Genomic DNA, 23,808 nt, shown 5'->3' on the forward strand with positions numbered 1-23,808 from the left:
GAATTGGATGTTCAGGTTCGATGAAAAATGGAAATTTTTCAGAGAGCAGGTGCTTTTCACCCCCCAAAAATAGTTTCAGTTGAAAAACCCAAATTTCTTGCAAATAAAGTTTTGATGGAAGATTTTCAACCAGCCCCACCTTCAACCGCCATTTCTTTGGCAAATTGGCCTACAACTCTCTCTGTCTCCTTCTACCTAGCCCCTCCTCGTAAGAAAGAGCCATTGAAATAGGCTGGGAGAGGGAAAGAGTTGGAGGCCAAGCTGCCAAAGAAGTAGAACTTGCTGGTCTGCTACGAAGGCTTCCTCTGTACAAGCCTGGACTGGCACTTACCAGACAGAGAATGGGGTCAATGCTCAGCATGGAAAGCGGCGATAAATGCTGAATAACAACCCTGGGGGTGCCTAAGGTTCTTCACTAGGACCAGTGGTGTTTAAGATACTTGTCAATGATGTGGACAAAAGGATGAGCAATAAGGTAGCGAAATTTGCTGATGACTATGGAGACGATTTTTTCATAGTAAAACTAGGCAAAATTCACAGAACAGTCGTGGTAAAAATGTAAAAAAATCGGGGTATGGTTACAGCAGCAAACAAATGTGTAACAATTTAACAAAGTATTCCAGTGTAACGCGGAGCCATTGACACTGACCCACGGGCTGGGTGGCCAATTGAGTCAAGGGGTGGAGGTGGCGCTTCCTCCCCGAGCCCCGCCGCTCGGGGCTGAAGCCTGAACTTGCAGACCCATGACCTCCATGACAGAGTTGTACCCTCACTGATGACCCAACATCAGTTATGTTAGTCAGAACTGGAGAAGATGCAGGGACTCCAAAGGCACTGAACCATGCTAGGAAATAGTGCCTCATGATAGCAGATAAAATTCAGTAGAGACAAGGCAAAGCAGTATGCGCTAAAATGGAATAACGACATATCCATGTTCCTGGGTGCTTTACAAGCTATAGGCATTCAGGAGAAAGACCTTTGTTGTGAGCAGCTTGATGCTGGTCAATGTTAGTTTCTGTTTTGAATGGGATAGAATATAATGCTGTCGTATAAACAGAGATGCTCTCATCTGGTATATTGAACATTTACTTGTCTGAATTTTGCACAAGTGGCACTTTGTAGCCCTGATACAGCAAAGCACTTAAGTAGGCCTATACTAGTGTTTTCCCCCCCTGCTGAAAGCTAACCTTATTATATTGTCATTTATGTTGCTACATACATACAATAAAATAAACAGGATGTAAAAGGCGGCCAGGGGATTGCTAATGTATTGTTGAAAATCTTGATTTTTAAAAAATGTTCTCTGTCTGTGTGTGTGTGTTTTCTCAGATTTAATGTTGGAATGACATGTTTTTGCATTCAATAGAACCTGTGCAGGATATGATTTTCTGTTCCATAGCGTACACTCCACTCGGTTAGAATAGCTTTAGTACGGTTAGTATTCTGCACGGATTCTATCTTCAGCTACACCTTTTGCTCCAAATGCTCGTCTCAGTAGCCCTTTGTTGTTCTGCAACACAGTGGCACACTTGCAAACACAGACACACCTGCACTTCCAGACCCACACAGTTACGTACAGGCATTGGCTGATACCTGCTGAAACGCGCACACAGCCAGATACCCAAAGAGAGACACCAATAGATGCTGCCATGCACAGAGTAGACAGGGCCAGGATGCCAGTGTTTTTTTTTTAAAAAGTGTTTCTCTAAACTCTCTCGTTAAGGCTAAAGGAGACACTGGGGCCTGGGGCTGTCTGCGGGCTGTGGAAGAACTAGAACTGTGAAGAGTAACCTTTCCTTCTCCTGCCTGCAGAACGCCTCAGGGCTGACAGCACCAGGTCTTCCCGAGTCTAGCTTGCATATTATTAACTTCTCCCTCACTATTGCTTGCATGTCAAATGTTCCTTCTTCCGCAGTCTCCCTGCACAGAATCTGCAGGGTCAAGCAGCGTAGCTACTAGCTCTCCTGGCTCCTGGCAGAGCCCTGATGGGCTGAACCCATAGCACTGGACTGTGAGCTGCACCCAGGGCACTCAAGGTTTCCCTTCCCTCCCATTGTTCTCTTCCTCTTTCTGTCCATCTGGTGACTTAACAACCTCTTCTCCAGTCAGCCAGGGCTGTGCCCATCACTGCTGCTTACAGAGCTGGCCAAAGGGTGTCATGTTTGGTGGGGTTCATTTCTTCCTGACTACCAGAGAGCCTCGGGATTCCCTGCCATTGCAGGGCCTCGGGCCCTGCTGCACCTCAGTCCCTCCTCTTCTCTGGCGGTGACTCACCATAGTTTAGTCTCCTGAGGATTCTAATCCTTTGATCTTCTTCTGGTGGTTGGCTGGGGGTCCCTCCTGGCTTGGAACTCTATGTGACCAAAGATGGGTTTCCCTCATGGGGACAGAGCTGTTTGCTGACCCGCCTGTACTACGCTTGCTTTTAGAAGTAGGTATGTGGGTCCAGATTCATCATGTCCCTATCAACGCTTGCGCTCATCCTATGTTCTGTTCTACTAAAGTATCCCGCATGAGTCAGCTTGTCTCAGTACCTCAGCCCACCTATAAATCCCCCCGATAGCTAGCATCCTATTACCTCTCTTCCCTTGTCAGGACTTGAACAAAGGCCACCAGTGATCAGAAGCCAGTGCATTAGTCCACTGCACCCCCTTGCCTCCCTCCCTCTGCCATGGATACCCTCATGGGGATCTCAGCCTTCATATAAGAATTAGATCCGTTCTGCCCATCTCTAGAATCCAAAGAGCAAGAGAAGCCAGGGACTCCTGGAGTGCTGTGCCATTGAAGTCAACGAGCTGAGGAGCTGGCTCCTTTTGTTCCTTTCTATTGTACGTGGTTCATTTACTCTCTAGGGAAGGGAAATGTAGACTGATGAGCTGAATATATCTATAACTGTGTTGCAGCCCTAGGGCTGCTGGCAAGTAGCCAGCATGGCCCATGATGCCTGAAAGGTCAAGCAACTTTGATTTAATCCATTTGCTCATTGATTTATCCCACCAGGCTCTGTTCTTGGCCCCCCTTTCTTTCTTTTCTTTCCATTTCTTGGGTGATCTCATCTGCTTGCGGCTTTAGCTACCATCCTTGTATTGAAACCCTACAAATCTACTTCCCCACCCTCCGTGCAATCCTGCCTCCCAGCCTGTCTTTGACACCTGTTGGATCTCTTGCTAGCAACATGTCCTGAAGTGAATTATCCAAAGCCCTCTTCCCTCCCCCACAGTTCCTGCCACTACGGACAACTCTGCCATCACTCAGCCCTATAGCCTGAGAGCCATCTTTGACGCCTCGCTTGACCCATGCGTCCAAGCTACCTTTAGAGCTTACTGCTGCTGCTTCTATAATAGTCCCAGCATCCGAGCTTTTCCTCTTAGCCATATAGTTAAAACACTTGCCCAACCTCTTCTCAACTTCCTCATCATATCCAGCCCTTCTCCCCTCTGGCCTGCTCCTCACCCACCCCATTTCTAGTTCATTCGCACCACAGCTAAGATCCCCTTCCTATCCCATCACTCTGGCCAGTTCACACGCCACCCCTACCCTGTCTTTGAATCCCTCCACTGGCACTTTCCTGTATCATTGCCCCAAATTCCAACTTCCTTCCTTTGCCTTCACAGCCCTCCACAGCTCTATCCCTCCTTACTTATGTCTCCTAACACATCACCCTGGCCAGCTCCACTCTGCCAGCCGTGACTGCTCGCTCATCTGCTGCTTCTACTACCACCTCCTCCTTCAGATCCCGTCTTCAGCACCCTCCGCTGGGATGCCTACTAGAAATCGGAAATGGCTAAGCTAAGGGGCAGTTGGGTGTAGCAGATATGGACTTAACACACGCAGTATAATGTGTATAAATAGTGCCCTACCAAATTCACGGCCATGAAAAACGTGTCACGGACTGTGAAATCTGGTCTTTTGTGTACTTTTACCCATACTATACAGATTTCATGGGGGAGACTATCGTTTCTCAAACGGGGGGGGGGGGGGTCCTGACCCAAAAGGGAGTTGTAAGGTTATTTTAGGGGGGTCATGGTATTGCCACCCTTACTTCTGCACTGCTGCTTTCAGAGCTGGGTGGCTGGAGAGCAGTGGCTTACCAGCAGCAGCACAGAAGTAAAGGTGGCAATACCATACCGTGCCATCCTTACTTCTGAGCTGCTGCTGGCGGTGGCTCTGCCTTCAGAGCTGGGCTCCTGGCCAGCAGCCACCACCCTCCAGCTGCCCAGCTCTGAAGGCAGTGCTGTTGCCAGCAGCAGCGCAGAAGTAAGGGTAGCAGTATCACAACCCCCCCCCCCAACTCCTTTTTGCATCAGGATCCCTACTATTACAACACTGTGAAATTTCAGATTTAAATGGCTGAAATCATGAAATTTATGATTTTTAAAATCCCGTGACGCTGAAATTGACTCAAATGGACCATGAATTTGGTAGTGCTCTAGGTATAAATATTGCACCCCTCACCCTTTCTGTGTTGCTTGGCTTCTTAGATTGTAAGCACGTTGAGGCAGGGTCTGTGAATGGGCAGAGCTTTGCACAGTGTCGGAGCCACTGATTGCAAATAAACAATGCCAGGGTTCTCAAAGGGGCGTAAAGGAGTTACCCACCCAAATTCCATTGAATTTCAGTGGGAGTTGGATTCCTAACATCGTTAGGCCCTATGAAAACCCCATCCGAAATAAATAGCAATTGCTTTGTAAAACCTGTTTGAAAACCCTTATGGTGCTACTTAAAACCAAATTGTAGCATTCTAGTGTCTAGCGCTTTGAGGCCATTATGATGGGCACCCAATGGATGGATGGACTGTATGAACTTTAATTTCCGATGCCATGAGTGTGACCGTTTCCCTGTCACAGTTATAATTCTATATGTATCAAACTGTTTGAAATTTTGGGGGAGGAAATGCATTATTCCCCATCCCCTAACCTGTGTAGGCTTATCTGTCCGTCTGTCTGCAGAATGCAATCTCGTTAAAGCAGGGATTGTTCCTTCCCGAGTGTTCTGAAAGCATCTTCCACACAGCGGGCGCTACTGTAAATAAATAATAATAATAGTAGTTACAATAACCTGCATCACATTTTTATTGGTGCAAAAAACCACAACCCCCCAAACAATTTCCGTCCCCCTCCCCTTGAATTTCTGACCTATACCAGTGCTGTCATACATCGATTGTTCTCTTAGCTGGTAGATTATGCCACCAGGGTAGTGCAGTGTGAATTTTCAGGGAGCTGTAACAGCTGAGTGCGGAAGCCCAGCCCTGAGCTCAATCGGAAAGCAGTAGCACAACAGTATGCCAAATTACAGACGGCAGCTGCTACTGTCTTGAAGATGCTATGAAGTCTCTCATCTGGAGGATCTCTTATAGACCCGAGGAGGCAGCTGCCCCAGCATTGTCAGAGATTCCATGGTATCACAGAGCACTGCCCCAAGCTTGCCAGACCGTGCTGAATATTAAGGATCTTTGAAGTCGGAGGAGAGGCAGTTGTATTAAAAAAAAGAAAGGGATGAACTGAAGATTAAACATGTATGGGAATTATCCTCACTTCATTAAGTTTCCTGCTGGCTTTGGCAGTAAGTATTGCACTTGCACTTGCAATCTTAGCCTTCTAGGTTAGACGGACAGACCGTTTAAATTGCCAGAGTATGTGAATGGGAATTAGAAAAGCATTTACCTAGCTGCTAGATCGTTGTAACCTTACAACAGTCTCTACATGCTTGAGAGTGAAACTGTCTTCTTATTATAATAAACCCCATCACCTTTACCACAACTGAACTAGTCTGCCTAGAAATTTTGTGTGTTTGATCCAAGCCAGAGAGGATTTTTTCTCTAAAGTTTTGCATAGGTTGGACAAGACATCTGAAAGATGCATGTACTTATTTGTGTGTGCTGTGAATGGTGGATATTAATCAAAACAATAGGATAATATCACATAATTATCTTTCCAACTGGACTTCTTTACCTGTTTGTGTTTTTGGAGGAAACAAATGATTTTAATACAGCAGTTTTTCCTTAAAAAACCCCATAGAGAACATTCTCTTTTCTGTCCAGCACAACTGCCCCCACCCCTTGGACACTGATAAATAACAGTCTGACACTTTGACAAATGTAGCAAAATGGGACTTCAAGCGAAGTAAGGCAGGCGTCTGCAATGGACTTTGGTTATAATTTGTGATGCACCGTGATATGCCGCATGCCAATGAGAAGCGCTGAGCTGCAGGAATCAGAACTCTTGCAGGGACTGTAGGCTTTGAATTTCTTGAGGGTGATCATTTTTGTTACTCTTTGAGTGCGAGTGAAGGAGATGAAGGACAGCTTTCAGCTGTAGCCGCTCAGTGTGGGTGCCAAACGTAAGACACAATGGGCCCAATTCATTTTTGCTGTGCAGTTGGTGCAGGCACTTATACTAGTGCAGAGTGGGTATAAAACGCTGCCATATCAGTATATGTGTGTGTTACACCTGCTTTGCATTAGAGTAAATGACATACATAGAGCAGAGCAATAATGGATCAGATCCATTGTGACTCAAATTGGGCACTCAAGTGTATGCGTGAATGAATATTTTGGGGGGGTATTTTTGTGACACCCACAAAAATCAGTGGCATCTCAAATTGGACATGCGCCCAAAAATATTGGGCACTTTTGAAGATATTGTCATTAGTGGGCTGAATGTACTGATATGTTGAACCATGGATTCTCAGCCTGGCATCTGAGTTTCATAGAGACATTGGGAAAAGGTGTCTGAGTTAAATAGGGGAGGGCGTCAGCTAAATGGGAGGTGGTTAGGGGGCTAGGGACCACTGTGTTCAATTATACAAAGCTCTAGAGCAGTTTTCATTTGGCTCTTACAATATTTATATTTAGCATTTCTCACACTTGGCTTTACACTAGCTGATGATGATGTCTCCTTGTTTTCACGCACCCTTAACTTGCCCAAAACATTCCCCTTTCAGTCTGAATTTTTCTATGATTTGGTTTTGGCAGAAAGGGGAAATTTGTTTGGAAAATCAGAATAAAATCCATTTCTGAGTTGTGGGAGGGGGGACCCATACTTTTCCCATTATTTAAAAAAAAAACCAAAACCACACTCTTGTTTTTGAACAGGGACACAGCCAAATAAATGAATAAAACAAATGCTGACGTTTAAAGTGGGTTAGGGCCGTACTCCAGAAGTGAGTTCCACCAGGGTATTGGTTTCTGCTCCTAAGAAGTTTGGGGTGATAGTTTGTGAGGTTTAGGTATGAATGAAATTTTTTGAGGAAGAAGAGAGATATTTTTGCTCCACCCACGAAGATCAATGCAGCTTTTATTATAATGGTGTTTTTCACCCTACCAACAGCTCAATACCTTAGGGAAAAAGTAACAGTAGCATTGTCTGAAACCAGTTTATCTCATCTGTTTGTCCTCTTTGAGAGGCGCCTGTCAATTGAGGCACAATAAACTGTGATGCCAACTCAGCAGTGGTTGAAGGATCAAATAGAAATTGGCCTTTATAACACCTTAATTTAACTCAGTGGGTCCGACAGCACTCAATATCATTATTAATAATCATTAATTTCTTTGTATTCTAGCACTCTCACAATGTGTTAGGCATTCTGCACTGACACGGAGAGAGACCCACTCAAAGATAAATGCTTTTGGGAGTTGGGGATTGAATGGAAAGCTTTATAAGTGACTGCAAATTCACTTTGGAGCATACTCAATGAGCCGTGCATGGTGTTTGACAGCATATTCTCCCTGCCTGTGAGCGGATGGTTGGGTAGGAGCTTGGATGGCTGCTGGGACAATTTGTGAATGGGAGACTGTGTCTGACTCTGTACTGCCAATCCTGAGCACTCAAAAACTATTAGTCAGGCTCCCCAGAATCATGATAGTCTTTAAAATGATGATTTTAAAGAAACAATACGTTAGGTGTTCTTTTTATTTACCTTTTTTGAACATGTAGGATCCATTTGAGCCATATTTTTAAGGTTTTCTCTGCCACTATGAAGATTAGAAACTTTTATCATGAAAGCTGAGATTTTTATGTTTTCACATGACTCCAGGAGTTGGGGCTTTAAGAAACACATCAAATATTGCAAAGCGTGATCAAATCGTGAGAACTGGCAATACTGCTTATTTAAACACACATAGCAAAGTTCTCCAAAACCCTGTCTCGGCTTCAGGAGCAAGAGGAAGCAATGGCTTTGTGCATGCAGGGGAATGGTAAAAGCTGCAATTTTAGGATCTGTCAGCAATGTTTGTTGTAGTCTACATATTTTGCACACCCTTATGGTAGAGCCCTATGGAATTTAATATGGAAGAAATCAATAGGGAAGTATAGAAATTAAATAGGGCTTTAGGATTTTATTAGAAAACAATATTCTCTCTCTCCAATGTTATCACCCAATAGCGTTTAGAAGAGGATTATATTGCTGCTGTAGGAATCTGTAAGTCAGGACTCCCTGATCTGGTCGTCAGCAGAGATCAAAATTTGGCCCTCTAGTTCTTCAGAAACAACTACGATCAGTTGAGCTAAGGGACCAAGTTGATTAGCTGGACCAAGCTGCAAACCGCTGTGGATCAGCCGCACAGGGATACAAACACACATGGTCAATGTGTTACATATGGATTGCTTTAGTAAGTTATTATTGTTTATTAAATTCTATCGGACTTGCACATAATGGTTAACTCTAAACTTTCCTTTAAATTAAGGGGGGGGGCAGTTTGACATGAGAGGTTACTGAATCAATCACGGCCCTTCTTCCCTAGCTAATTTGCATGCTGCATTTCCATTAGTCGTAATGAATTGGTGTGAGGGGGTCTGTAGATGTCTCAGGGGTTCTTATTGGCAGATTGTTCAACCCCCATTGTTGCAGCTCTTTAAAGGTGCCCCCCCACAGTGTCCCCACATGGCTGTTTCCCGCTCCTCTTGGCTCCCCACAGTGCTGCTTTCTGGTACTGCGGGAGCAAGGAGGGTGTTGTGGGGATGGAGGAAGAATAAAGCAGGTGTGTCGGATGCAGTGGGGAGATGGGATGGGGACGCAGGGATGTATGTGAGCCTAGAGGGTAGGGGGGCTCTGATGGGGCACTGGCGTTATGTGAAGTGGGGGCCTAGGGAATCCAGTGCCTAAGTGCCGATGTCTTTGCATTCTGAGGGCTCCTCCAGGAATGTTGTTCTCCCCGCAACACACAACCCTCTTTCCCTCTAGATCTCATGCACGTTTTTGATCTCCATGCATTGCCCTTGGCATTGCTACTAGCCCCTTCCTCTCACTCATATCCCCTACCTGTACTGACACCATGCAGGAGAACGTATGAAAAAACCCCACCCTAATTTATTTTTAAAAATTGGTTTAATCTGGGATCACAAGCACTAAAATGTTGTCCTCATGATTGCACGGTATCACTACAAGGCAAAGGTCTAGTGGTTTGGGGGCCCTAATTGGCCATTTCCAGAACTTAACATGGATTTCTTGTGGCTGGATTTCTTGTGGCTCTGAATTCCCTGGGTTACTAATGCTTGTTTTGGGGATAATTCCCACCTCCCTGTACTGTTGTTTTTTTTTTTTTAACCCTCTGGTTACTGATATTTACTCTCACCCTTAGTATCACCTGTATTCCATTCACACTAGCAAGGCACACATTTTTAACAAGTGTCATTAACCAGTGGAACAGCTGACCCAGCGATGTGATGCATTCTTCATCGCTTGTAATCTTTAACTCAAGATTGGAGGCCTTTCTAAAAGAAAGGGTCTAGTTCAACCTGGGGTTGATGCAGGAATCACTGGGTGAAATTGTACAGCCTGTGTTATGCAGGAGGTCAGACTATATTATCACTATATTGTCCCTGCTGGCGTGAAATCTCTTAGTCTTAATGTCATTTTTTACCTACATACATAGGCAAATCAATCAATGTCTTCAAAGGTGAAATGCATTGCAAGTGTGAAATATTATGAATGATTTGTTATTAGGTATTTTATTGTGAACATTTTATGTTTAATAATAAAATAGCCACTTACAAACCACTTGTAATCCAGAGTTAGTTGGCACACCTTTTCTCCCAGGCAGCGTACACAATCGTTCGGCTGCCATAAGCAGAGTTTTTTCTGGCTAATTGCAAAGTGGCTAAGCAGAAAAAGAAGGTTTCAGAGTAACAGCCGTGTTAGTCTGTATTCGCAAAAAGAAAAGGAGTACTTGTGGCACCTTAGAGACTAACCAATTTATTTGAGCATAAGCTTTCGATGAAGTGAGCTGTAGCTCACGAAAGCTTATGGTCAAATAAATTGGTTAGTCTCTAAGGTGCCACAAGTACTCCTTTTCTTTTTGCAGAAAAAGAAGGTAATCCTGATATGTTTAGGGCATGTGTAACTAGGATATCATGGAAATTATGTAGTGCTGTTGTCCTCTCCTGAACTTCTGTTTCACTCTTTGCTAAACCCAGGCAGTTCTGTCCTTTCTGAAAAAAATCCATAGCAACACTGTCAAATCGGATCTATTGTTATTAAACCCCAAACTTTAGATCTTATTTGTAGCTGCTGGTCACCCTGACAGTCAGTACCATACAACTGCTCAGCGTACAAATATTTACATTAATATCAAAGATGGAAGGACAATAGTGAGCATGTCCCATGAGGAGCCAGATTTTCAAAACTAACCTGCCGGAAATTGGGACTGTGAAGAGGTGGCTGGATATGTGGATGGACATCTCCATTAATGGCTGATTTCCAGAGGCAGCTTGGGCAAGTACATCCAGAGGTAGCTAGTTCAAAAGCTGGCAGGTGAGAGCAATGCAGAGAGAGCTGTGGTGGTCCGAATTGCTGCATCTGATGCTGTTGGATAGAACCCCACAGAGGCTGTCTAATCTTCCTCCAATCTGCCTAGGAAAGGAAAAAGACAGAAACAGTGTACAGCATTTACCAATCCCATTTGCACAGATTGTGCAGAATCTGCATACATTATGGAGTAGACGCCTTACTATACAGCCTGCCTCAAATCCGTGAGTTCCTGTCTGCCAAAATCTGCCAATACCCATCTCATCTCTCAGTCCTCTCTTTCAGTCCATCAACTCCTCTTCCCTGTCCAGACCCCTCACTCTGGGTCAGCTTCTTTGCAGCTTCTGCTACATCAGTAGCCCTGCCAGAGGCTAAGCACTTCCTCCCCCTCCTCTCACTGGAGTAGGGAGAAGGCGCTGAGAGTCAGCAAGGTGCTGGTTGACTAGCAGGCAAGAAAATGGGGTCTCAAAGGCTGGCCACTTCCATGCTAGCTGGTGGCTAAAACCCAGCAACTCCACCTGGCAGACAGGGGAGTCAGGAAGCCAGAGGTGTCTGTCTACCCCGTCACCACCAGTTGTAGGTGAGTTGTAGTTGGCCCTCCTTAACCTCTAAGTGACGTTGCCCTCAGGAGCAGTGTGTGATGAGTTGAGGGCCCCTATCATCTAGTTTCAGAGTCTCCTGACCAAGGCTGAGGAGCAAAAGTGGTAACCCCTTTGCTCCCTGCATGTCCCCTTCCCACCAGGTTATCCCCTTCTTCTTCAGTTCTGCAGGATGTCTCCTCAGCTCTTCTTGCCTGCCCCATCTCTCTGAAGCTTAGCTGCCTGCCTGTGAGATGAGGATAGTGACACTTGCCTACCAGGGGGTTGGGAGGCTGAATGTGTCGATATTGGTAATGGACGCTGAGATTCTCTGGTAAACTTGCTTTATTCCATGCAGATCCTCGGGCCTTCACCCAGGCCTTCCTTTTTTTGCCGGTTTCTTGCTGCTGTCTTAGACCTTGTCTGTGCTTGTGGTGGCGTGTAGGGTTCACGTAGCTACATGACACACTGAAAGTCAGATTGCATCCAAACTCACTATGGTGTGTACTTACGTGCGGCAGTAAGAGGTTCTGGTAGCCAGGAGGCAGCAGGACGCTATACTGCTAAAAATAGCACAGAGGTGAGCACTGCTTGGGCAGGTAGAGAGCTGTGTAGAGTATGTACCCGGGGGTTCAGGCCTGTGGGGCCTTCTGCTCTACTCTACTTGCCTAAGCTGTGCCTCACTGTCTATACTGCTCTTTATACCCTGCTATATGGGCATGCCGTGTCTGTACCCTACACACCACCGTAAGCATGGACCTACTCGTAGCTTCTTCCCTAGCTAGTTTGATAGGTTTCCTTTCTGCTTCTGTTGTATGTTTCCAAGTTGTTCTGGGTCTACCCTGTCAACTCTTGCTCTGGAGAGCCCAGTCCAACAAGCTTTGTTATATTGTTCGGTTCTTTCCTCCAGGTGTGTCCTAGCCACCACCTTTGTCTTTCCATAATTTCCTGGCCTATCAGTTGGTTTTGTCCTCCTCCAAAGCCCTTAATCTATGATCTTTTTTTTGGCCAGCTGATGTGGAGGATTTGTCTAAGGCAGCTGTTTGTGAAAACTTGCAGTTCAGTTAGTAAAGATACAGGGGGAGGTGTGAAGTCCTTCCTGACCATTGCAGGAGCCAAGACGTGACAGTTGATTGCCCTAATTTCTCTCAACCAAAGATACTGGGGGCCCATTCTTCTCTAAGTGGGAATAACCCACACAGAGGAGAGGAGATGTTCCAATTTGTGGCATTTCCTTGAACTCTGTCTGGGGAGGGACAGATTTCCCTGCCTCAGGGAAGACCTGAGGATTGATTTGGTGGATGCTCTAGGGTTTCACTGTGGAATCACTGAAGCCCAGCTAAAACCCAGAAGAAACATGTCCATTGTTGAGCTTGGTAACAAACAGTTTTTTTTCTACTTCAGCGACCTGGTACAGCCTCAGGGGCTCTTATCACACTGTTCCCTGCAATATCATGGGAACTTGCCTTATTTGCAAACAACGCCTCAAAGAATCATCAGCCACTTGGGTCGCTCCATTAGCTGTCCCGCTGCAACATGTCCTCCTAGACACAAAGTGTTGTCACATGCAATAAGGATGTTCCGTGGACTCATCCATTCTCGCTGTATAGGCTGGGAGGATCTGAAAAGGTTTTGAAACGTACACGTTTTTATTTGTTAAAAGGATACATGTGATAAAGAATATGGCTCCAGGGGGTGCTGCAGTGGCTGTCTCATTTGCCGCTAATGCTCGTTGGCATACTCACTCGGAGATGAAAACTATTTGGCTTTGCCACAAAGTCCCCTTTATAAGTACTCATCTAGCTTGGCCTGCAGCCATGCTGCCTCAGGCTGAAATCTTGTCAGCTCTCCCAAGTTAAATAGGGTTAGGCCAGGTCAATCTTTGACTAGGAAAACTCCCAGGAAAACCCAGGCGCCGCAAGCAGCGGTGCTGCGAACGATTCAGAAGGGGGCGCTGTGGTGCTGGAGGTGCCAATAAAAGTCTCTCAAAAAATCAGTGTTTTAACATGGGATTTCCATAGCTTATACCTCCAGTGGCCATAGATATACGTTCAAATGCTACAGCCACAGGAGAGATTCTCTTGTACCTTGTGCGCTAGAGGGTTGTAGTGTTTGGAACAGAAGGACAAGAATTCTCTGGTCTCTGCAGCTTGCAGTGGTGGTGGCCACACACTTGCAACAGGACGGTGGAGGCCTCTTGTATCTAGCAGGCCAGGACATAACAAGAAGCAGTGGCCGGACAGATTCAGAATGGAAATAAGGTGCAATGGAGTAATTAACCATTCAAATGATTTACCCAGGGATGGTAGACTCGCGAGCATGTGTGAAGTCTTTAAATCAAGACTGGAGTTCTTTCTGGAAAAGATGGTCCCACCCAACCAGAAGGTATGGGCCTGTTGCAGGAGTTGCTAAGTGAGGTTCTCTGGAAGAGGTCTTACTAAATGATCAGAGCAGTCCCCTCTGGCCTTAAAATCACTGAGTTCCACTTTTTTGCGTGGGAAATTGCTGCCCCCATACAGTGCAGTGGTAGCCAAGAGGGCACTCGACCTTGATTGTTTTGCTTTCGTTCCCTGAGGATGTAGTTGGTAAGGAATTCCTCTATCTTGATAAGAACACTGCACCATTAAATATCCTGGGTAGAAGCTGGGCCCCATTGAAGTCAATGCCCAAACCCCCATTGACTTCCAAAGGGAGCCCCAGCAGAATGGGGGTGGAGGATGGGCATAGCACACGTCATCTGAAAACCGTCGAGGGCAGTGCTCAAAATGTCAGCTCAGGTTCACGCCCTTCAGGATGTCACCTTGAGCCACACAGTTACTGACACAACAGACTGCCTGCAAAGCCTCTGGCTTCAAGAGAGCCCAGTCCTGCTGCACAGGAGCATTTCAGTCGTCTAGGTGCATCGGTTCAGCTCATGCCAACTTGGAGTTACAGTCTTTACCCTTTGACTTTTCCAGTATTGCTTTCCCAAAAGGGCAGTGGGTGCCATGCACTGGCTGAGATCAATCCTCAATTGGAATCAAATTCGGGAAAAATTTGCGCCACTGTTTGTGCCCCTGGCGCAGGCAATAAATAAATAAATAAATAGAAGAGCCAGGTGATTTTGTAAACAGCTGATTTGGGGAGAGGGCTGTTTCTTGGGAGCCTGCTGCTTAAATTACCCCAAACTTGGTCTGCTATTCCTACTCTGCACCAACATGAGGCACAGCAAATTTCAAGACCGTCCCAGTAAGAATGTGGACTTTAGAGTGCTTAGAACGGGCGACCTTTACAAAAAGCGATGCTCAACCTGAACTCCAGCAGAGCTGGCACTGCACTATAATTCACAGGCGGGCTCAGCCTCCTCCATTTTTCTGGGACGAAGCCCAAATGTGTTACTGCTGCCCGCAGGATTCCTGAATTTTATTCTCCACCCACTTCAGCCAATGAATAAAAGGCAGCTACTGTATAGCGTCAGGGAGAGGAGACCTTTGGGACTGAGGAAACCAGGGAAGGAAGAGAGGAAATCCTTGATTCGCTGATCGTTCTGATTGGCTGCATGGCTGCTTTTGTGGTATAGCCTGCATCATGGCTGGAGATGCTGTGTCCGCACTGCTGGCTTGAGTGATGCTAGCACAACTCCAGCTACCCGTGATGTGAGGCACGCGCCCAGCTGCAGTGTAGACACCCCCAGAGTGCTGGAGAGACGTGGCTGAGTAGGGCAGTTTCTGTGATGCTGCAAAGTGGATCTGAACTTTAGAGTGGAATGGGCTGGAGGGGACCAGGTCTTTTTGATGGGACAGTGCAGATCTGAGCCTGGAGAAAGGAACACAATGGGAAATGAGAGGAATTCTGGCCTGAGCAGAGGAAGATGGCAAAATACAGGGGCAACTCAGCGAATGGGGTTAGCATGGTTTGAGCTGGGAAACCCAGCAGAGAAGGAGCTGGGAACACATAAGATCTGCTGTGAGCTCCTCTATATTCTTGTCACAATAGTGCACCATGTTTTACTTCTACTAGTGCCAAAAGAGAGTGCAGATATTTCCACAACTCAAACAGGCACGACCACCTGGGGAAACTGTCTTCCTTTCCTCAAGCTTATTTTATTTATTTTTTCTAACCATTGCACGATCTACTCAGATTTCCAGGGTGTGTGTGAAAGAAGGTGCTGTATAACATCGCTTTCCCCCTGCGATGGTCATCTGTCATGGGAAGTATGCGTTATTTATTGAATAGTAGAGCTGATACATAGAGATTGATGCTGCCCTTAGTCCTGTAGGATTGTGTAGAAAACAATCCTGTAGGATTGTGTAGAAAACCTTTCTATAGGATTGTTTCTACACAATCCTGTAGGATTGTGTAGAAAACCTTTCTATAGGATTGTTTTTAAACCATCCTGTAGAATTTAATAGAGAATTTTCTCTCTTCTATAGAATTTTGTTGGATGGCTATAAAAACCTGTAGAAAATGTCTTGTTTTCTGTTCATTTCTCTGGATGAAATCCTGGCCATTTTGAGGCCCATGGCAAAACTCCTCTTGGATTGCAGTTAGCTTTCAGAGTCCTTTCAATAGAACTCTGTTACATTTTGATAGCACCCTATTGGTTTTATCCTGGTTATTTTTTCTCCAAGACTTTCCCATAAGGGTGGATGTCTGTCAAGCAATAGACTCAGTAGAAGGTTCCCACACTTCCTGCGTCTGAGAAGCTCTCTCTTATTGTTTTGGCCTTTCCACTATGTTCTTCTGTGCACACCTCCGAGGATTTTCTGAGGATTTTCTGGTCCTTTGAGAATCGGGCACCTACTGTAAATATTTTCTATGTATATGTCTGACAAGGCACAGTTGTCTTGGGAAACAAAGTCTTGGATCTCTTTCTCCATAGAAATTAACTATTTCCACGATATATAGTCTCTTAAAAGCAACCTACAAATGATTTTTTAAAAAGAGCTCATGCCCTTTTTGCTTCATTATGATACATAAAGAAAGCCCGAAAAGATCCTTATAAATATCAGGACCGGCAAATCTGGTCATCCCTACTGGTGGATTTCTAGAAAGTCTCAGAGATGTTTCTTATGGGTTTTTACACCTTAATTGAAGGGACAGTCGAATCTTTAACACAGCCATCCTTTCTCCCAAGAGTACATTAGGTATTGGAGTTAAATAGACATTATCAAAAGCAAACTTGACAACAACAGCCTGACTAAAAAGCCTTGTTTCTCCGCTCAGGTGCTCAGCTTTCATTGACTTGTCACTTTTAGTGCTGTAATTTCCCTAGTTTTCCATTTACTATAGACTCTTGTGGGATAGAGAAGACATACCATCTCCCACTCACACATTGACATGCACTTATAGCGAGACCCTCACACTTACATGTACTTTTGAATCCCTGAGCACACACATGCATATGCCTGTGTATTTGACTGAATCTGTCTCCTTTAGCAGCTTCACTCCTTTGAAGGTGCCTGGGAAGCGATCCCCATTTATGTTTCTGGTCCCTAGACGACAACAAGGATTAGAATTTACAAACTCAGTGGCTGAGAGGGAGGCATCTGATATTTTTACACATATCAAGAAGCAGGCAGGTTTGCAAACCTGGCCAGTTTAATCAGTTATAACTCTGGTCCCTGCATTATATGCTTGTTTTGGTGCATGGTGGTTTGATATTTGTGTGAGTGAGTATGCACATGTGACTGCCCTCTGATGGGTGAAACGTGGCTTGTGAATAAGGGCTGCTCTTTTAGCTCACTGAGTTTGGACACCTTTGCTTCTGGGCTTTGTCCATATGGAGGATTACTCACCTGTGTAGCACACCCATGTCACAGCAAACTGCCAGCGTAGAGTGCACTGGTGTAAATTGTGACTTGCACTGGTGCAGCCTAAATCGGTTTCAAACAGTTTACATGGGTGCACCAGCGCTACACCAATAGCTAAACCCGCCCCCTCCCTTCCTGACAAAACCTGAGATTCAAAGCTTTTTGTCCTCTTTCTGTGTCTCAGCAGCTGGCTGGTAAACGTGGTACCATAGGTCATGATGGCCTTAAGCTGTAATGTTATTAAAATGTTTAAAATCAAGTATTTATTGGCTTTCCTGTCAGGTATTTTTCTGCCAGTAGGGCAGATTTTAGCCATTGCTAATCTCCTCCCCTAGCCCCTCTCTTTTTGCTGTAGCAATGTATTTAATCTACACATGAATTTCAAAACCAACTGTTGCTGTCTGAGGCAGACAAATGTGCTGTAATTGCCAAGACAGGCAAAGCACTCACTCAACGCTTCCCTTTAACTTCAGCATTTAAACAGTGATCAATGACTGAAAATAAATACGCAAACAGACCCAGTCCTGAATCTGGAACTTATTGGAGCTGCATTTACAAAGGGCTAGATACTTTTATGCTCGTGCTAACCACATTTGTAGTTATCCATGCTCAGACAGGGTCACCAGACTGCATGCTGCAGAGTGTCAACTGATCTCTGCAGGAGATGGGAAGAAATTTTGTGCACTATTGCACCGTTGGCTAGGAGGCTGGCTCTCCTTCATCAGGTATCGGCCACTGCCAGAGACAGGATACCAGGATATCCGTGGTCTCTTCCAGTATGGCAATACCTGGCTGTGTTCCTGCAGAGTATTCAGATGCTAAAGAGTTAACGTCATTGTATTGCTCTTGTAACTTGTGTCCAGCCATTCCTGAGCTAATAAATGCTACAGAAGGATACGGGCTCAGTTCAGCTCTTTTTGATACTGGTGTGAATCAGGAGGCACCCCACTGAAGTCAGCAGAGTTATACCAGCCTGAAACCAACATGCGTCAGGGGAAAATCAGGCCTTATGTTTGGTGCCTGGCTGCAAATCTAATCTGGAGTCCGGTAAATATGAAAATTGAGCCAGGCTTTCCTGTAGGAGGGTGAGAGCTGGGGCAGGTAGATCTGAGCTCTTTCCCCTCCCTGAAATGGCAGTGGGGCTGGGATTCTTGTTTTGCTCAGTGAACAGCCCGCCCTTCCCCTTCACACTGATACATTGCAGTTGGGAGGAATTTCCAGGATTCACTTGTCATGTTTCATTACCTGACGGACAGACTCTGGGACCATGGTAGCCTGTTTTAAATGTCGTGTTGTACCAAAGTTGCTGAGAGAGGCTGAGATTTCAATCCCCCCAGGTTGCTGTTGGTGCAGAAGATTTTTTTCCCTTGGATTTAGTGTCCGTTCACCTCCACAATAACATCATAATCTCTACAGCAGGTCATCTTCTTCCTGGGCTACTTGACTCTCCCCATCCCCTCTAGGCTGAAATTTTCTCCTTGCTAACTGAAGGATAAGAATAATTCTGCTGTCCCTCTGCAGAGCTGTTACAAGTATCAGGCCCTTGTTGATCAGTTTCCTGTTGGAGAAATCAGGGGTGTGGAGCCTGAGTACTTTGCTAGTGTAATTTGTTTTATTTACGCTATATACACCTGTCCTGGAAGAGGGGTGGTCACAAACTGCACACAGGCCATCCCCTTGTTCAGGATTCTCACCCAAACCCCACTGCTCAGGTCCCAGCAAAGAAATCTGCACCAAAAATTGACTCTAGCAAGAGAGGTTAAAGCTAATGACAAACACTCTTGCTGTTTGCAACAGCTCCCCCAAAGCAACAACATCAGCAAACCAACTACAGTGTTTTGTCAAAGAAAGTACACTGCTTGCCTGCTAACAAAAAGAACGTGTAAAACTATGTGTTACAGTGCCATCTAGTGACTGCCACTATAACAATGCTATACATGCCACACTTGCATAGCAAGATGGTTGGTCTGCGATGCTGGAGACTTAGGTTCAATTCCTGGTTCTGCCACCCACTTGTTGTGTGATCTTGGGTAAGTCATTTAGTCGCTCTGTGCCTCAGCTCCTTGTTTGTAAAATGGTGGCAATACTGCCTCCTGTGTCTGTTTAGACTTTCAGTTCTTAGGAGCAGGGGCTGTCTCCTACCACATGTCTGTACAGCCCCTAGCAGGGTGGGGCCCTGATCTTGATTGTGGCCTCTAGGCCTTACTGTGATACAAAGTATGACATTTTCACTTGAGAATCTTAAAGCACCTTACAGATGCTAAAGCCTAACACCTCAGGAGTATTGTCTCCATTTTATGGATGAGGAAGCTGAGGCACAGGGAGGTGAAGTGACTTGCCCTGGGTGTCACAGTGAGTCAGCGGCATTGCTGGCACTGGATCTTAGGCATGCCCCTGACTCCTAAGTGTGAGACTACTCTATTCATTTGTGACTGGGCAAAACTCCCATTGACTTCAGTGGGGTCAGGATCTCATCCCCATGCTTCAGTGTGGTGCCACTGAAGAGGCTAATAGATAGCAGCAGCTTTTGGTTGCTGCTAACCCCATGCTGATGAGAATCAGTGAGTCAGAGGGTCTTGGGTGCCAGGGGTAGTTCCTTGAGCCATCTGTTCTTCAGATTCCTGTAAGTCATTGTGCATTAACAGTAACTCAAACAACGCAGCTGGAGTCCGAACAAACCTACCTTTTTGCTGTATGCTCCACAGCAGTTTGTCTGAGCAGCCACAAAGTTCCGTGAAGGGTAGTTCCTTGCTCAGTGTCTAGAGCCCTCTCACGTGTGGTTGACCCCCATCATTTTCCTTTTGACCAACCAGCAGTGATATTCTCTAGCCATGTAGACAACTGGGAGTGCTTGCTTAGTCCAGTTTCTTCACTGACAATGTCTTGCCTGACACAGCCAAACCATTTGCAGTGTAGTTGTAGCCGTGTCGGTCCCAGGATATGAGAGAGACAAGGCAGGGGAGGTAATATCTTTCATTGGACCAACTTCTGTTGGTGAGAGAGTCACGCTTTCCAGCTTACACAGAGCTCATCTTCAGGAAAATACATGGGGCTCGAACGAGTGTTTCATAGTGTCAAACCCTGACACAAACCATCTGCTATATCCGTTCTTGCTCTGTGTTTAACCACAGGGTCATACTTCCGCAAGCGCAATACCATTCTTTGGTCAGCTGGTGGTTTTTGGTACTTTTTTTTGTCCATGACTGCTTTAAAAGGCTTGTGCTAAAATTCCACTGTGAATTTTCTCCCCCACACCGCTATTTCCCCCCGCCCAGCAGACCGCTGTTTCACACTGTTCTTTTCAAGCTGTGCACAGTTGTATTTCCATGGATGGGAGAGACTTGGACATAAATGGAAAGCCAGTGGTGTTTTGCAGTAGTAGCAACCGCCAGTTCTTTCTGTGCCCACCGTAACGATCGCCTCTTTATTTAGATCATATTACGCCAGTGTGTGTGTGCCTGCATTGGCAATCAGTTTTTTCATCTGGGTCAAGGTAACATCTTGCTGGGTGTCTGATTTGAAACACTGACACTTTCAGAAGGAGATCTCAGTGGTGACAAAATGCCTGCAAGGTGCGGTGTGAATGTGGAGAGGTAAAATCAACATCCCTGACAACTTATCTAGCTCTACATGATTCCCTGGTGGCCTCCTCTTAGTGAGTGCTGCTGTGTCTGCAGGGTTGGGCTCGAGAGCCACCGCTGAGGCACGTGACTAACATATTTATCCTCAAAAAGAACAGGAGTCCTTGTGGCACCTTAGAGACTAACACATTTATTAGAGCATAAGCTTTCGGGGGCTACAGCCCACTTCATCGGATGCATAGAATGGAACATATAGTAAGAAGATAGATATATACGTAAAGAGAAGTTGGAAGTTACCATAGTTGCTCTGATGATGCATTTGGCTGGATCTAACTTGACCCCCTTTTCTCTCGTTCTCTGAAGGCAGCCACCTATATGGGTGCTCACACACACACACGGAGACATTTAATGGCATGCCGTATTGCCAACTCATGAGTCAGTCGCCCAACATCATGAGATTTTTAAAACTTTTTTTTTTTTTTTAATTTGCCTTCTGGATTTTGAATCTGTAGGGTTCATGTTTTCAAGCTTTTCTCCAGTCAGGAGAGCTAGAAAGTTTTTTTTTTTTTAAGCAGTGCACGCGGAGATTCTCACATATGAACATGACTCCATGAGCTGGAATTTAAAAAAACAACCCACAAATGTTGTAATAATTTTTTGGGTCTTTCATGAAAGCTGAGATTCCCCCATACCCACAGAACTCTGGGAGACTTCAAAAAAAAAAAAGTGACACCCTTGATAAATTTGTGAGAGGTGGCAACACTGTCTGCAAAATATCTCCTGACCACAGATACACAGTGGGGTCTGTGCTGCTGTTATGCTCTTCTGCAGATAAACGTTACACAAAGCGCATGCTTGAAAAGGTGCACAAAGTACCGGGGGCCGTTCTTCCCTTTTGTCACTCCAGAGCATTTCCTCTTCCACAGCTCTCAGCACCAATGCCTGTCATCCCTAATGGCTGTAGCCCATAGAGCTCAGTGTGTCTTTAGTCCGTTTTCTTTTTGAAACACTTCTGAGGATGAATGAATACTGAGGAATGAGCAGGTGCATCCATACCTCCCTTGTGGGTAGAGATGATCTAAATGGTTTTTGTTTTAAACGTTGTCATTTTTTTAATCGTTTCCATTTCACTGGGTTCAAAAACTAAACTAAGAAATGCTATAAAAACAGTTACTGAAATCCTTATAAATGTTTCTTTTTTATTTTCTGAAAACCATTTTTTTTTATAAATGCAAAATTTCAATACCATTTTGGATAAAAATTGTTGCAGAAAATGTTGGGGGAGACCAAAAAATTTAGAAGACGTTAACAATTTTTTCACAATTTTTATTCTTTGGGTGGAAAACACAGCCTTTTTCTATAACAATCCAGCCCATTTACTTTGAACAAGTACAACCAACTCTACATGTGGAGTATTAACTGTGGTTAGCAGTGAGCTTTTTTTGTCCAGTTTTGTCTGCCGTCCGGCACCCAGGATGCATCAGCCAATTTTGTTACCTTATCAAATGTAATTCTTTTGCTTGACCGCTCTGTTCTGGTCTTGTGGATTTAGGCACTGTCACAGCTCTAATGTGCATTGTTTGTGCATGACCACCAGGAAGTTTATCCCCTTGGTAGGGTCATCTAACTTGACAATTACCCCTAAATTTTCCATCTTCAATTTCTTCAGCCAATAGAGTGAGGTCCACTTTAATCTCGTTTTCCCCAGAAATCCTCCCTGATCCATGAAATACGTATTTGTATTCTGTCTTTTGTCTTAGCAGGAGTTAGCGACATTGGACCTGGGATCTTCCCCATTGCCATTTTCAGTTTGATCAATGGCAGATCTAGACATGCTTAGAGACAAGAACAGTGGCAGTGCATCTGTGTTTGCAGTGTAGGATATTAGATATTTTGTCCCCTCACTGTCCTCAGACCTGGCACATCCCATGTCTCACTTACCTAACAAAACAATTTATGGGTGGGAGTTGTGAAGGATGTTCAGAGCTTTACTGTGTATAAACTGATTTGTAAATGTTTTGGATGAAAGGGAGGAAGGTTGGTCTTGTGGTTAAGGCACTGGACTCGCATTTCTGGAGGCCTGGATTCAATTCATGGCTTTCCTAGAGCCTTCCTATGTGATCTTAGGGCTTGTCTACGTGGGGAAATGGATTGGAATAACCTATGGTAGAATAGATGCTTGTATGACCACTCTATTCCAGAATAGAAGTGATTTTATTCCAAAATAATTACTCCCCTTTGGAAGCACACTAATTATTTTGGAATAAAATGACTTTTATTCAGAAATAGAGAGTCCACAAAGGGAGCTATTCTGGAAGAGCTGTTCCAGTCAGTTTCCCTATGTAGACAAGTCATTAGTCTTCCTGTGCCTCAGTTTGTTATATATGCCTAAGGAACAATAATACTTCTCTAGCTGACAGGAACGTTGTGAAGATAAATTCACTGGTGTTTGCGAGGAGTTCAGATACTGCAATGATGGTGGCTGTATAAGTACCTGGATGGATGGATGGATAGATAGATTTCATGATTTTATCAGACCAATATAATCATTTCCTATAGCAGTGAGACTCTCAATACTTTTAATGCACATTAATGAATTAAGCCTCCCAGTAACCTCGTAAGGCATAGTTAAGCATTATTGTCCCTATCTGCCAGCTGGGGATAACAAGGCCCAGAGAGGTGAAATGAGCTTGCCCAAGGTCACACAGGAAATCTGTAGTAAGGCTTGGGACTGAACTCTTATCTCACAATGTGTGGTCATTTCTTTTCGCCGCACGAGTAGCCTTAGATTTGCTATCTGATTTTCCATCTTTAATGTTTTCTGATCTAGCTGGCCCATCTGTGGTCTGCATTACCTACCATTAACCTTTCAGAGGAGTGGTATTTCTTCTGTTGGTTTCTCAAAGCAGAACCCTCATGCCTAGAGTATTCCACTCTGAATGGAGAGGTGACGGTGCATAGAAGAAAGGTCGTCACAACTGATTGTCTATGGCTGGCATTGTGGTTCTCAATCAGGGGTACATGTACCCCTGGGGGTACGCAGAGGTCTTCCAGGGGGTACATCAGCTTATCTAGATATTTGCCTAGTTTTACAACAGGCTACATAAAAACCAC

General features: G+C 45.0%; 1 protein-coding gene across 4 annotated transcripts in view; it reads left to right on the forward strand.

Moving 5' to 3' along the window:
• The window catches only part of RXRG (retinoid X receptor gamma), a 110,602-nt gene that overhangs the window by 49,219 nt on the left and 37,575 nt on the right, over positions 1-23,808 (forward strand). Inside the window, exon 1 of one of the 4 annotated variants that reach the window (XM_074960939.1) lies at positions 5,288-5,562. The exons of the other annotated variants lie outside the window; for them this stretch is intronic. Coding sequence (XP_074817040.1) covers positions 5,514-5,562 — 49 coding nt within the window. The 5' untranslated portion in view covers positions 5,288-5,513. Of the gene's footprint in view, positions 1-5,287; positions 5,563-23,808 lie in introns of those variants that run through there. 4 annotated transcript variants of the gene reach the window in all.

This window comes from Natator depressus, chromosome 8, assembly GCF_965152275.1.
Source record: "Natator depressus isolate rNatDep1 chromosome 8, rNatDep2.hap1, whole genome shotgun sequence".
NCBI classification, from domain to species: domain Eukaryota; kingdom Metazoa; phylum Chordata; order Testudines; family Cheloniidae; genus Natator; species Natator depressus.